The 16,148-nt window shown below is 44.1% G+C and overlaps 1 protein-coding gene across 4 annotated transcripts in view; it reads left to right on the top strand.

Annotated features, from left to right (window-relative positions):
• Positions 1-16,148, top strand: part of CLCN5 (chloride voltage-gated channel 5) — a 96,187-nt gene that overhangs the window by 60,215 nt on the left and 19,824 nt on the right. For all 4 annotated transcript variants that reach the window (XM_056538272.1, XM_056538273.1, XM_056538275.1 and 1 more), the window contains 5 exons: positions 236-335; positions 3,208-3,395; positions 7,045-7,167; positions 10,499-10,705; positions 14,916-14,996. In XM_056538272.1, the coding sequence (XP_056394247.1) occupies positions 236-335; positions 3,208-3,395; positions 7,045-7,167; positions 10,499-10,705; positions 14,916-14,996 (699 nt within the window). The remainder of the gene's footprint in view (positions 1-235; positions 336-3,207; positions 3,396-7,044; positions 7,168-10,498; positions 10,706-14,915; positions 14,997-16,148) is intronic.

Genomic DNA, 16,148 nt, shown 5'->3' with positions numbered 1-16,148 from the left:
AAAAATACTGTGATACACACATTTGGTCATACCGCCCAGCCCTAAGTGATGATATTTGACCACAAATAAAGTGCATTGAAAGCTTTACATTTTTTTGTCCTTCTTATTTGTCAGAGAAAACATTATGTTGCTGTTTTCGCTCAGTGTTTCCACCAATCCTTCTGGCTTTCAGATTTGTGTTGTGGTTATACTGTAACTCCCTAAACTTGTAATATCAGCAACTTCTGTTTTTCAGATCCTGAGTAAAAGTAAAGAGTCAACGTGGGCTCTCCTGCACAGTGTCGTTGATGCATTTTCTGGGTGGTTATTGATGTTGCTGATCGGCCTTTCTGCAGGTAATGTTTTATTTTTTTTAAACTAAACCTATAGTTACAGATATAGCAGAGCTGAATGTATCATACAATGGTAGAATTGTACTTGGTAACAATGACACTACTCCAAAGGCGTATACCTTTTAATAGTTGGGAGTACCATGCTAAATATATCGATTTGCCACAGTATTGTATATGGTACATGTTTGTGTATATACACATAAGTTTAGAATCCTAAATATGCCATACATGTGCATGATACACTACCTATATAACTATTCTCATCCAGTGGTTCCTGCACCTTGCCCTATGTATGATTCTGAAGTTAGTACTTCCTACTTTCTAGAGTAGTAGTAGATTGTAATTTATCAAACTATTTTGACTGCTTTTTTCATCTAAATTTTCCTCTGACCTTTCATTTAGGATACGTTCACATGTACAGGATCTGCTGCATATTTTGTGCAGCTGTTTTTAATACATATTGACTTCAAAGGGTAGAAAAATCAGCTGCACAAAATATGCAGCAGATCCTGTACGTGTGAACGTATCCTTAGACTGTTTCATTTTTATGACTACAAAGTGATCTGATTTAGATCATTTTGTGCAGTGGTCACTGATTTATCATGTGCGACAAGTCACACGGGACAGATTTAGAACTTATCACAGGGCAATTTAACCCTGCCCTGTATGTCTCTGACAATTGTATTAAGGTCCTTGTGACTTTTAAATGAGCACTTTTTATATGTTGTACATCTTGTAATACATTAACCTTTCTAATATACTTCATAAGAAAATGTTATTTCCTTTTTATAGAAATTATGGCTTATAAAATCATGGCTTTGTCCAAGCTGAAGCACAGGCATGGACAAAGTCCAGTAAGTGAGGGTGGGCTAGCTCTGATAGGACAGGAGAGAGCACAGAGGAGTGCTATCAGACAGGAGAGAGCACAGAGGAGTCCTATCAGACAGGAGAGAGCACAGAGGATTCCTATCGGACAGGAGGGAGCACAGAGGATTCCTATCGGACAGGAGGGAGCACAGAGGAGTGCTATCGGACAGGAGGGAGCACAGAGGAGTGCTATCGGACAGGAGGGAGCACAGAGGAGTGCTATCGGACAGGAGGGAGCACAGAGGAGTCCTATCAGACAGGAGAGAGCACAGCGGAGTCCTATCAGACAGGAGAGAGCACAGCGGAGTCCTATCAGACAGGAGAGAGCACAGCGGAGTGCTATCAGACAGGAGAGAGCACAGCGGAGTGCTATCAGACAGGAGAGAGCACAGCGGAGTGCTATCAGACAGGAGAGAGCACAGAGGAGTGCTATCAGACAGGAGAGAGCACAGAGGAGTGCTATCAGACAGGAGAGAGCACAGAGGAGTGCTATCAGACAGGAGAGAGCACAGAGGAGTGCTATCTGACAGGAGGGAGCACAGAGGAGTGCTAGCCCACCTTCACTTACTGGACTTTTTTTTTCATGACTGTTCTTCAGCTTGGACAAAGCCATAATTTTATAAGCCATGCTTTCTATAAAAAAAGAAATAAAACATTTTTATGAAGTATATTAGAAAGGTTGATGTTTTGCCAAGATGTACAACATATAAAAAGTTTTTGAATCTGACAGTGCCCATTTAATAAGAGTTTGAGAACCAGGCCCTCTCCTCCAACATCAGTGTCTGACCTCACAAATACTCTTCTGGATGAATATGCAAGAATTCCCACAGACTTCTCCAAAATCTTTCTGAAAGTCTCTCGAGAAGAAAGGAAGCTGCTATTATAAGGAGGGGAGCAACTCTGTATTAATTCTTATGGATTTAGAATGGAATGCCCTAAAATGTCCTGTAGGTGTCCCAATACTTTTGCCCATATAGTGTATCTTTTGGCTTGTTCATCTGATGGATGGTTATCTGAAATGTGTTTTTTTTTTTTTGTTTTTAACCTAGACAGAATTTATGACCATAAGTTTAGCCAAATAGAGCCTAATTATTTCAATATGATGTTTCGGATAGGTGCCTATGTAATATCCTTTTTTTGTGCCATATAACTCCCAACAAATGCGGATGTGTTAGTTGCTCCAGCACCTGACCTGATGCAGAAACAAGACTTCTGCATCGCACAGAGCTACATACCCATAGGCTGGTAAGAGTGATGAACCCTTAAATCAGTGTTTCCCAACCAGGGTGCATCTAGCTGTTGCAAAACTACAATTCCCAGCATGCCCCGACAGCCAAAGGCTGTCTGGGCATGCTGGGAGTTGTAGTTTTGCAACAGCTGGAGGCATCCTGGTTGGGGAACAATGCCTTAAAGGGGTACTCCGGTGGAAACATTTTTGTTAAAATCAAGTGGTGGCAGAAAGTTAAACAGATGTGTAAATTACTTCTATTTAAAAATCTTAATACTTCCAGTACTTATCAGCTGCTGTATAATACAGAGGAAGGTCATTTCTTTTTGAATTTATTTTCTGCCTTACCACAGTGCTCTCTGCTGACACCTCTGTCCATTTCAGGAACTGTCAAGAGCAGGAGAAAATCCCCATAGCAAACCTCTCCTGCTCTGGACAGTTCCTGAAATGGACAGAGGTGTCAGCAGAGAGCACTGGGACAGAAAATAAATTCAAAAAGGAAAGAACTTTCTCTGTACTATACAGCAGCTGATAAGTACTGGAAGGATTAAGATTTTTAAATAGAAGTAATTTACACATCTGTTTAACTTTCTGGCACCAGTTGATTTAAAAAGAAAAAAAAAATTCCACTGGAGTACCCCTTTAAATCATTGGTATATGCCCCATTGAACCAAGGTTCTTCACAATATATTGTACAAGTTGGTAACAGAAATTTTGTTTAAAACAAAAAAGACAATTTTTTTTTCTGTAGTTGACAGAGCGGTATTTCTTGTTCTATAGGGTCCTTAGCCGGTCTCATTGACATATCCTCTCACTGGATGACGGATCTAAAGGATGGCATTTGTGTAAAGTGGTTTTGGTTTAACCATGAGCAGTGCTGTTGGACGTCCACTGAAGTGACCTATGAGGACAGAAATAACTGTCCAGAGTGGAGGACCTGGTCTCAGCTCATCATTGGCCAGTCTGAGGTAAGGCATTAGACACTTTCCAGGTCAGTGTTTATTCACTACAAACTGGCCTCCTGGTGTTCTTTCTTTACAAGTCTAAGGCTACTTTCACGCTGCCGCTGGCATCCGGCACAAGCGGCCATTAAGGCTCTCTTTTTTTTTTATTTTTTTGCATTTAACGGCCAATAGTGTGACGGAGCCCAACCGGAGGCATAACTGGCACAGAGGATCATATTCACTTGAATGGGATTCTCTGACATCCGTAATTGCGGCCATTATTCCGCCAGTAGATAGTGGGAGAAAGACGTCCCAAGCACAGATTTTTCTCCCGTTATGTTCTAACTGCCATCACACTGCCGGGCACTAACGGCAGTGTGAAAGTAGCCTAAGTGATGTCAGTATGTTCTTTAAAGGGGCCCTCCACTGGCCAGCATTCAGAAGTAAATGTTCCGAACGCTGTTTTTGAGCTGCGGCGGTCGGCCACGCCCCTCGTGACTTCAAAGCCACGCACCCTCAATGCAAGTCTATGGGAGGGGCATGACAGCTGTCACGCCCTCTCCCATAGACTTGCATTGAGAGTGTGTGGCCATGACGTAACAAAGGCGTGGCCGACTCCAAACAGCGTTCGGAACATTTACTTCCAAACGCTGGCCAGTGGAGGACCCCTTTAAGTGCTCCTTCCCTCTCCCAGTAGTTTGGAATGAATGTATTTTCTACTTCATATTGGGTAGAAGCTAGACATGTACAGAGGCCTCACTATGCCAGAATGGCTGACCACACCAAGAAATGTAGGAAATCTAGTGCTTTGTTGATAGGATGTAGTAGAAAGATCCCAGCAGGGCTGTACTTGGCCCTTTCCTTTTAAATCATCTTGCGAGATAAACAAAAAACACAATTTGGACACAAAACCTATTACATTCCTCTTGTGCTCTCAGACCACTGGAATTCGGTTTTGAAGAGAACAATAATAATCTTTGTAATATACCTGTCCGCTCGCTCATTTTCTGCTTCAGTCCTCAGCTTTATTGCTAGAAACAAATAGTTATAGACTTCGGCTGAAACCTCTTGGATGTTACTTTAATGATCTGTTCACACAGTGTGTTTTTCCCAAGGGGAATATGCTGTATAATGCATGGCAGAAGGGTAGACTCAGGTTTCTGCCACGTATTTTATTTACTGTCATAGACTCATTGTACTGATTTCTGAGTTTGCTCAGGATAAGGCACATATGACTTATTCTCGTGTATTTCTAATGCCCACTCAAACAAATAATTATAAATCAATAATAAAATATGCCACAATTCACACTCTGAACTGTGCCACTTATTTCTATGGAAAACATGTTAAATATGGGCTTATGAGTGCCAGAAAACTTGTGAGCCTGGCCTTAAATGGGCACTGTCAGATCCAAAAACTTTTTATATGCTGTTACTGATGTTAATTAAGGACCTTTTGGAATATTTAATAAAGAAAACAGTCCCTGAATATCTCACTGCTAGGGGTCCCTATACCTGCTGGGACACTAACCAGTCCTGCATGGAAAAGGCTGCATGAGCAGACACACCAAGGAAAGGACACTCCCCCCTCCCTTGAGAGGATTTCGAACACCATGAGTTAATAAAAAGAGGTATTTTTAGAATATATATAAATAGGTGATAAAGGCATACAAAATGGATATTTTCTTTTTCTGTTTTTTTTTTTTTTTTTTTTTTCTTTTTCTTTTATGGGATCTGACAGGTATGCTTTAAAGAAAACTGCCTTTGAAAATTTCTCCAATAGGGGGTCCCCAAACCTCCTTGGACACTGACGAATCCCACAGCAGCATCAGCTTGTCCCTGAGTCATGGACAAGAGATGGCTGATGGACAAGGCTGCAGTAGGGACATAGCTTGCAGCAACACTGCCGTAACACAGAGTTTTACAGCTGTTGCAAAACTACAATTTCAACTTAGCATGCATAGACAGTCAAAGAATGACACACATAAATGATAAAGGGACATATAGAACAGAGAAAATATATGCATAAAAAACTTCTAGCACTAAACCTTTGCACTAATTTAGAAAGATCTATTTATATTTTTACACTTTTTACCAAGCTATACTCACCACATTGTCTTTAGTAGAATGCAGACAATCTCCAATAATCGTTCCTCCTCTCTGTACATGTACAGCATAAAACCAGACTCGCTCTGAGACCAGAGTCAGAGCAGAGTGAGGGAGAAAACGAAGTCATTCAAAATGCAGGCAATAGAAGGACACTCCCCCTCCACAAGAGAGGATTGAAAACACAGTGAGCAGTGTTAATAGGCTATTTTTTTTTTGTAAAATATTGATGAGAAACATAAAAATTATGGGGGAGAATTATCAAAACCTGTCCAGAGGAAAAGTGGCTGAGTTGCCCATAGCAACCAATCAGATCAGAAGCGATCTGATTGGTGGCTATGAGTAACTCAGCAACTTTTTCTCTGGGTGGGTTTTGATAAATGATAAAAACCCTGTTGATTTGGAAGTGGTTGGAAAATGCAGCTTAAAATAGAAAAAAATCATCTGCTTTGAGCTCCTATGTGAGGCCCCTTGGGATGTTAGCTTGAGCAATGGTACCAGTCGTACAAAGGGTTAGATACATGCAGCAACCAATGTATCTCTTCTAATTCATGCACTGAGCCAACTGTGCAAGGAGTGTCACTGCTCGGTGTTGCCCCTAGTGGTAGCTGGCAGTAGCTTCTCCCTCACTGCACATGAGGGAGAGCACAGGGCATGTTGTGGCCCTCAGTCACTGTGCGCTCTCGCCTACATGGCGATCTCTGCTCATCAGGAGGTGAGGGACACAGTCCAGAGGTGGCCAGAGGAGCATTCCCTGCACTGCTGCACCAATCAGGTGGGTGCTGGGTGCTCTGCTGTGTGGGGGTACGGCCCCTACCGTGCTGCCTACTCCTGCCAAGGTGGCACATCGCAATAACTCTGGTGCCACTGCAGTCCTCCAGCCCCTTGCTGTACCTCCTGTCACCTTTTTGCCTGCTGCACCTCTTGTCACTGCTATCACACACCCTCCTGCTGCACCTCTTGTCACTGCTATCACACACCCTCCTGCTGCACCTCTTGTCATTGCTATCACACACCCTCCTGCTGCACCTCTTGTCACGGCTATCACCATCCCTCCTCCTGCACCTCCTGTCACTGCTATCACACATCCTCCTGCTGCACCTCCTGTCACTATCACCATCCCTCCCTGCTGCCTTTCCGGTCACTCTTGCTCCTGCTACACCTCCTGTCACTGCTGGTCCCCGTAATTAAGAATCATGGTGTGAATGCACCCTGATCTGTACTGGGACATCCTTATTGTTGTGCTCTCCCCTGTAAGAGGATGTGGGACAGTGAAACGAACAATCTTTCTTTTCATTCTTTTTGTGTTTAGATATGTTACCTAAAATGTTAATATGTGCAAGTCTGGTTTTAGGGTCCATTTACACATACTGACAATTTGTTCCTTCAGACTTCATGCTGTTAAATTGATACAAATAAATAGTTTAACCCCACACCAAATCTGCTGCAGATACAAAACATTTAATCCCCAGCGAATACAGTATATAGGAATGTACGCTATGGGACCGATTCTGATGTATCTTATTTTCTGTCTTATGTATCTGACTCCTAGCATTTTCTATTTGCAGGGAGCTTTTCCCTACATATTGGATTACCTCATGTATACTCTGTGGGCTCTTTTTTTCTCTCTGCTCGCGGTTTTGTTGGTTCGCAACTTTGCTCCATATGCCTGTGGCTCTGGTATCCCTGAGGTAAGAACTTATGTTACATTTATTGTTTGAGAGCAATAGAAGCAGCCAATCCTGGTGTGATCCTAATCCTGCTTCTCACCCTGTATTATTAGATTATGTAGTGCAATATGTTTGATGTAGGAATAAAAAGTACTCAGCAGAAGGAACTGCCTGTAGAGTTGCGAAAGGATTGTGTGGAGGCACAAATCGGGGAGAAAGATACAATAATAATTCTGCTGCACTTAAAGGGGTACTCCACCACTAGACATCTTATCCCCTATCCTAAGGATAGGGGATAAGATGTCTGATCGCGGAGGTCCCGCCGCTGGGGACCCCTGCAATATTGCATGCGGCACCCACCTGTTTGTTGTCCGGAAGCGCCGGAGAGTCTGGGTCGCGACCACGGGAACGGAAGTCCATGATGCCAGGACTCCGCCCCCCGTGTGACGTCACACCCCATCCCCTCAATACAAGTCTATGGGAGGGGGCGTGACAGCATCACGCCCCCTCCCATAGACTTGAATTGAGGGGACGGGGCGTGACATCACAAGGGGGCGGAGTTGTGACGTCACGGACTTCCATTCCTGTGGTTGGGACCCAGGCCCTCTAGCGCTTCTGGAGCAGAAACAGGTGGGTGCCGCATGCTATATTGCGGGGATCCCCAGTGGCGGGACCTCCGCGATCAGACATCTTATCCCCTATCCTTTGGATAGGGGATCAGACATCTTATCCCCTATCCTTTGGATAGGGGATAATATGTCTAGGGGTGGAGTACCCCTTTAAGGTGCTCAAGAACCCATTGGCCTCTATGATGCTTAAAGGGCTATTCTGGCCATAGACAACTTATCACCTATCCAAGGCATAGGGGATTAGATGTCTGATTTCGGGGGCCCGCCACTGTTGCTCCTGTCTCCGAAACCTCTGTGTTACCAGGACTGGAGACGTGACATCACAGCATGCCCCCTCCATTCATGTCTATTCTGATGTATTCTTACTTAGACTCCGTACACTCAGTGCCAAATGTCGTGCCATGGCCTGGGAGACGCAGTTGATGTGAACCATTTCTGCTACCGTGCATTTGCACTTTTGTCATGAAAGACGGAAAGAATCATGAATAAAGCAAACAGGTTTATCAAAAATGTTTCTACTGATCGGGAGTAAATATTCACCTCATGTTTGCAATTATTGGATAGCCCATAGTGTTTATACTAAAGATGTTCCCCTTTGTGCCTACGCAGTAATAGGGTTTCATTGTGCCTTCCTCAAAGTAATAGTGCTGTGACACACAAAAAAAGTGCCACCTCAGTGTCCTTCTCAAATTTAATGTGCTCTCTTAGTGCTCTCTTCACAGTAATATAGTGCCCTTACTGTTCCTTCACAGTAATAGTGTGTGTCAGGCACATATGTCTGGTTGGTATATGCACTAGTAGCACACTTTTTTTTAAAATTATAATTATTTTTTTTAATTGAGATGTATAGCAAAGGTTAAGTTCAGCAGACTGTGCTCTCCTATACAGTGGCTGGAGATATTTCATTGGGGCTTGGTACATGTTACTTATATGTCAACTAAAAATATAGTAGTGTTAAATCAACCCTAACCCACCCTATTATGCAAGGGTGAAGGGTTTTGTATGAAGTCAATGGGACTTTCATCTCCTAATCATGTTACTCTTGAGCTGCAGAGATTGCCCGGGACTTTTAAATATTCTGCCAACTGTCCAGCAGGCAAGTGCAGCAAATAGTAAGTGTGTGGGATTTACTAAAGTTTCCTTACATTTTGCAGCTTTCCCTACATTTTTCTTTTTTTTTTTTTTTACACATGTTCTGATCTGTCGGGTTTTCCTCAGCTCAAATCTACATTTACTGTGGAAACCTTAGTAAATATGTTGGGTTTGCCCCTTTTTCTGTGACCACGCCCCTTTTCCCCACGGCTACGGCCCTTTTTCAGGTTTTCTCAGTAAAATGGAGAGTTACTTGGGTTTTTCTCAAAAAGGGGTACTCCGCCCCTAGACATCTTATCCCCTATCTAAAGGATAGGGGATAAGATGTCAGGTCGCCGCGGTCCCGCTTCTGGGGACCCCCGGGATTGCCGCTGCGTCACCCCGCTGTCATTACTGCACAGATTGAACTCGCTCTGTGCGTAATGACGGGCGATACAGGGGACGGAGCAGCGTGACGTCGTAGCTCCGCACCTCGTGACATCACGGCCCGCCCCCTTAATACAAGTCTATTGCAGGGACGTGACGACCGCCACGCCCCCTCCCATAGACTCGTATTGAGGGGGGCGGGGATAAGATGCCCTTTGGATAGGGGATAAGATGTCTAGAGGCGGAGTACCCCTTTAAGTATTCAGTTACAACCGCATCCTGAGGATATGGATGTAGTTAAAATGGGTGCAAGTAGGGGTGTTTTTCAAATGTAACCTACTGCCCTTGTACACAGTGAGTTAGCCCAGGGTCACTGCTTCCCCCCACTAGCTACATTATGTGACAGATCTGTTTGTATGTTTTTTTTTTTTTTTTTTTTCCTAGAATGGGAGCACAGATGTAAGCATGCCTCTTATTAGTGCAGTTAATTGAATTGCACTGCTCTTTTTGGTTATTTTTGGGGTATGTTCACACGGGTGGAATGTCCACGCGGAATATTCCGCTGTAACAGATTCCCATTGATTTTTTAATGGGATACTGCTGCGCTGTTCACATGGCAGAATTTCCGTGCCATATGTTTCTGCCGCAAGAAATTCTGATTCCAACACAAGTCCAACAAATCTATTCTTTCTGTGGAGTCCGTAAAGACGTGCACTGCTGTCTATGAGACTGTGCATTTCTGTGCGGTCCTAGCGCCTGACTGATTTTTCTAATCTGTCTGCTGGACATTCCACACATTTTATGCCCGTGTAAACCTAACTTTAGAGTCACTAGGACCACTTTAACATTTCTCAGAAGGGTTGTCCACTTTCTTATTGGCAAAAGTACCGTATTTTTGTAGTAGTTTATTCCCTGCTTTAACATTACCTTATTTCCAGATTGCAGGACTATCAGAGGTCTGGAGAAGAGCGCTTCCTGGGGGCATATTAGTTGTTACCCAGACAGATTGAGAAGGGACTTTATATTTGCAGCAGGTTTTTTTTGATTTTAGGGCTGCAGTGCTGTGCGATGGCAGAGAGCTATAGGAGAGCAGGCATAATGGACATGCGTCAAGGCACAGTGTGCTTGTAGGCATTACTTATAAGGTTTTAACGAAGCGATTCCATTTGTATAAAGCAGCTTCATCTACATAAGAATGTACGGATTGTTTCACTAAATGTGATTTATTATTCCATTATGACCTGTCTCCTATTCTTCTTCTAAAGATTAAAACTATCCTGAGCGGCTTTATTATTCGTGGATACCTGGGAAAGTGGACGCTGATGATCAAGACTATAACGCTGGTACTGGCGGTCTCTTCTGGTCTCAGTTTGGGAAAGGAAGGACCCTTGATTCACGTGGCATGCTGTTGTGGTAACATTTTGTGCCATCGTTTCACCAAGTATCGTAAAAATGAAGCTAAGAGAAGAGAGGTAAGGATATATGTTAATGGGAGTGTATGGTTGGTGCCCCCTCCTTTTCCTATAAGGCAGTGTGCCTCCAGCTGTTGCAAAACTGCAACTCCCAGCATGCCCGGACAGCCAAAGGCTGTCCGGGCATGTTGGGAGTTGTAGTTTTGCAACAGCTGGAGGCACACTGTTTGGAAAATAAGAGTATGTTCACACTTTTTAAAGGGGTTATCCAGGAAAAAACTTTTTTTTTTTTATATATCAACTGGCTCCAGAAAGTTAAACAGATTTGTAAATGAATTCTGTTAAAAAAAATCTTAATCCTTTCTGTACTTATGAGCTGCTGAAGTGGAGTTGTTCTTTTCTGTCTAAGTGCTCTCTGATGAAACCTGTCTCGGGAACTGTCCAGAGTGGAAGCAAATCCCCCTAGCAAATCTCTTCTACTCTGAGATGTCAGCAGAGAGCACTGTTGCCAGACAGAAAAGAACAACTCAACTTCAGCAGCTGATAATTATTGGAGGGATTAAGATTTTTTAATAGAAGTTCTTTACAAATCTGTTGAACTTTCTGGAGCCAGTTGATATTAACATTTTTTTTTTCCTGGAATACCCCTTTAAGTTCGCTATATTCTGAACACTTTGATTCAGTGAACAAGTAGCTAAATTTGTTCTGTTTATGAACACACGGGGGGGATTTTATTAGTTGCCTAGCACCTGAAAAAGGTTGCACCAAAATTATATTCTCATTTTGTTCTATTTTTATGTAGTCGTGCTTTCTTTGTAAGTTTTCTCTAGCTGCGTGCATGCAGGGGGTGTGGCTTGTAGATGCACTGGTTGATGCGCTGAATTTATCACTTGCGCAAAAATGATTACCGTATTTATCGGCGTATAACACGCACTTTTTAGGCTAAAATTTTTTGCCTAAAGTCTCTGTGCGTGTTATACGCCGATACACCCCCAGGAAAGGCAGGGGGAGAGAGGCCGTCGCTGCCTGCTTCTCTCCCCCTGCCTTTCCTGGGGTCTAGAGCGCTGCTGTCGGCCCTTCTCACCCCCTGGCTATGCGCTGAACGTCGCGGCGCATGACGTCAGTGCGCTGCGCCGTGCATAGCAACGACGCAGGGGACGCACGCCGGAGGCCTGCAGCAGCGCGGACCCGACTCAGGTAATTATGCCACCGGGGATGGAGGGAGGCAACGGGGCAGCGGCGCCGGCAATGGGTGCCGCTGCCCCTTCTCTCCCCCTGGCTGTCGGCGCCGCTTCTCTCCCCCTTGCTATCGGCGCCGGCACCGATAGTCAGGGGGACAGAACGGGCAGCGGCGCCGATAGCCAGGGGGTGAGAAGGGCCGACAGCAGCGCTCTAGACCCCAGGAATGGCAGGGGGAGAGAAGCGGGCAGCGACGGCCTCTCTCCCCATGCCTTTCCTGGGGGTATATCGGGGTATACACGCGCACACACGCACCCTCATTTTACCATGGATATTTGGGTAAAAAACTTTTTTTACCCAAATATCCTTGGTAAAATGAGGGTGCGTGTTATAGGCCGGTGCGTGGTATACCCCGATAAATACGGTATATGCGTTTTAGCAACCAGCTGGCTTATGAATGTGTTTTTTTTTTTTTTTTTTTTTTTTTTTTTTTTAAAACCTTCCTGTCCTAAATTTATGAAGTGACGTGCACCACATAATACATTTGGCACAGCAACTGAGAAATCCACACATTGCGCAAAAATCATAGCTACTGATAGACCTCCTCACCCCCCCCAAATACTGTTATTTTAAAGAACTTTGACTTTTGAGTAAACTACATATGGCCTATTGTACAAAGTGGCCCTAAGGTGGATATTCTCTGATAGACGTTGTCATAGGGGTGTCCTGATGTATAAGTAGAACTAAACTAGTATGACCCTGATACTAAATTGAGTAGAGATGGAATTTGCCACAGAGGCAGGTGTGAACAGGGCATTAGTTACACTACTTTGCCACGAATAGCCTTACAAAGTGGTGCAGCTACAGACACTGGTGGTAAACTATTTTTTTCATTTCATCTTGCTCCAGAAAGTTAAACAGAATAGTAAATCATTTCTATTAAAAAAAATCTTAATCCTTCCAGTACTTATCAGTTGCTGTATACTACAGAGGAAGTTGTGTAGTTCTTTTCTGTCTGACCATAGTGCTCTCTGCTGACACCTCTGTCCATATCAGGAACTGTCCAGAATAGGAGGAAATCCCCAAAGAAAATCTCCCCTGCTCCGGACAGTTCCTGACATGGACGGATTTGTCAGCAGAGAGCACTGTGGTCAGACAGAAAAGAACTACACCACTTCCCCTAGAGCATACAGCAGCTGATAAATACTGGAAGGATTAAGATTTTTTTAATAGAAGTAATTTACAAATCTGCATAATTTTCTGGAGCCAGTTGATGTGATCAAAATTGTTTTCCACCGGAGTACCCCCTTTGAAGGGAACCTGTCCTTAGATTTTACCAAATGTAATGCATGGCAATGTGTTATATATAGTAAAATCTTTTTCCTTACCATCCCCGGGAGATGTTCTTGCCCACAGGGATAGTTAGTATATCTCCCAAGCCAGCCACTTAAGTAGTCCCCTGGGCGGAGAGCTATACTCCCCAATTCCTGTTATCTCTGCCTGTGATCAAGCCCGCAAAGCATGATTGATAGTTCGGGCACAGCCCGCATCATTGCATTCAGTCTGCTTAGGGAGCAGAATGGTGACTCGGGCTGTCAATCACGCTGAGGGGGTGTGATTATAGGCATAGAAGACAGGACTAGGTAAGTATAGCTTCCTGCCCAGGGTACTACAAACATGGCTGGTGGGGAAAATTTTTTAACTTCACTTCCTCACCATCCCTGCGGGCAGAATGTCTCCTGGAGATGGTGAGAATATCGAGTTTTAACCATATAGATTGATATAGGTATGTATATATGTGTATAATATATATAATATGGCATTGCCACGCTTTACATACGGTAAAATCTCATGGCAGGTTCCCTTTAAAGTAAAACATTGCCTCTTAATGTGTTAGACATTTATTGGAGTTTCCTAATCTTCTTTCCTACAAAGAATAATGTAGCTAACAGCTGAGGACAGTAGTGGAAATCACCCTCTTTGTCCTCACAGAAGGGCTGACTGTATTCATCCATATGTACTGATGGCCTTCGTGGCGACCTTTATATTGTCCTCTCTGAAATAATATGACTGCAACAGTATTCAACAGAGAATACTTGTGTAATAATGGGGTACTCCACCCCTAGACATCTTATTCCCTATCTAAAGGGGATCCCCCACGATCTCCTGGCTGGCACCCCGGCGTTCTGGACATTTATGTGATGTCACGCCACGCCCCCTCCATTAGTCATGAATGGCGTTTTGAGGTGCAAACTTGCTTCTGCTCCTCCCCTCAGCTCTCCGAAGATTTCCGAAGCTAGAGCTGGGGGAGGGCACAGGGAAGACAGAGCAGGGGGAGAGAGGACATACACACCTCCCTCATCTCCCCTCCCTATGCTTGGCCTGCCTTCGGAGAATGCAGGTTTGCACGGGCAGAGCTGAGGCAGAGCAGGGGGAGATAGGAGGTACGTATGACTCCCTCCTCATCTCCCCTTCTCCGAACGCGGGTTGGGGAAATGAGGCTGGCATGTACGTCCTCTCTCCCCCTGCTCTATCTTCGCTCTGCCCTCCCCCCAGCTCTAGCTTCGGAAATCTTCGGAGAGCTGAGTGGAGGAGCAGAAGCAAGTTTGCACGGGGTGCAAGTTTGCACCTCACTACGTGACTGCTGTGGAGAATAAGTACACAGCTGCCACGCCTCCTCCCATATACATGAATAGAGGGGGTGTGGCATGACGTCACGTACACGTAAGCCCTAAGCCGGTGTTCTGAACATACATGTTCAGAGTGTCGGGGTGCCGGCCTGGTGATTGTGGAGGGTCCTAGCAGCCGGACCCCCTACAATCAGACATCTTATCCCCTATCCTTTAGATAAGGAACAAGATGTTGGGGAATGTCTAAAGATACAATGGATATAGTAAATGGGATTGTATGAGATGGCCCTGAGCTGCTGTATTGGGCACTGGATGGGAACTAGGTATCAACGGTGTCAGAAAGGTAGTTTTATAGCTCTATATTTAGCCTTTATTGGATGACCATCATCTGTTCTTCTGAGGGCAATAAACCTACTGAAGAGACTTGGACATGGTGGTGACTGTATGTTCTTATTATGTAGGTGCTGTCTGCAGCAGCGGCTGCCGGAGTGTCTGTGGCTTTTGGTGCCCCCATCGGAGGAGTCCTTTTCAGCTTGGAGGAGGTAACTATAACAATTAGACTTTTTTCTTTAATAAATTGTGTCTCCTCTTGTTTATTATGTCACCAGTAAATGCATATGCATAATGTCCTTGTTATAAAAGCAGTAAATCTGAAGTTGTTAGTGCAGTGTATAGTAAGCCACTGAGATTCGAAAATATGTTGATAAAGCAGCGGTCATAACCTTGTGAGGCAAATGCATTACAGGCTTTTGTTGTCATTACAGTGGATGTTTATATAAGGGAGATTTATCAAAACCACTGTAGAGGAAAAGTTGACCAGTTGCCCATAGCACCCAATCAGCTCACTTCTTTTGTTTTTAAAAGGGCCTCTAAAAAAAAATAAAAAAGCAATGTGGTTGTTATGGGCAACTGTTAAACTTTTTCTCTGCACAGTTTTTAATAAATCTCCCCCATAGACTTAAAGGGGTACTGCGGGGATCTAAAACCATAGCCCATCCTTTCTCTCACCTACCTATTTATTTGTCTAAATATCATTCATTAACTATATAGAGCAGTTTCCCTCTTTCAGCTGTCACTTACATGCAAGGAGTGAGAGAAAGACGTCATTATCAGATCCTGCATGTCTCTTTGCAAACCCCTCAATGAGAGAAGCCCCCACCCTCCTGGAAGACAAACGCTACATGATTTCTGTCTGGCTTCACAGCCACACTCCCCCTCCCCTCTCTGTGTGAGGATCTTGCCAGCGTCTTCTGTGAAGATTCTCAAGTCACAACTCTGCACATAACGCTGCTCTTTGCCTGCTGTAGATCTAATTACTGACTGCTGCCATTCAGAACATAGCATGATTTATTGCTGGGGGGGGGGGTAGTTTTAAAGAAAAAAGACCTGTACGGTGTGTGCTGCTGAAAACAACACAGCATGCACACAGACAGTAAGAGCAATTGGCTGGCAGCCATTACACAGAGCCGCACTGACTCTTGGGAGCTGTAGTCTGGGCTGCAAGCAAGGAAAAAATAATATTTAGGAGACAATAGGGGCCACAGTAGCTGGCAAAATCATATGGATAACTACAGGGGACACAGAACAGGTATTGTGATGGCTTTGGGGCTTTTTAATTTTTCTTAACTTCCCCGGAGCACCCCTTTAAGGTGATAAGCCTTTTTAATACTTTTAGCTTATGTTATAATGACTTC

This window comes from Hyla sarda, chromosome 9 (assembly GCF_029499605.1).
Source record: "Hyla sarda isolate aHylSar1 chromosome 9, aHylSar1.hap1, whole genome shotgun sequence".
Lineage (NCBI taxonomy): Eukaryota > Metazoa > Chordata > Amphibia > Anura > Hylidae > Hyla > Hyla sarda.
This window is presented reverse-complemented; position numbering and strand designations above follow the sequence as displayed.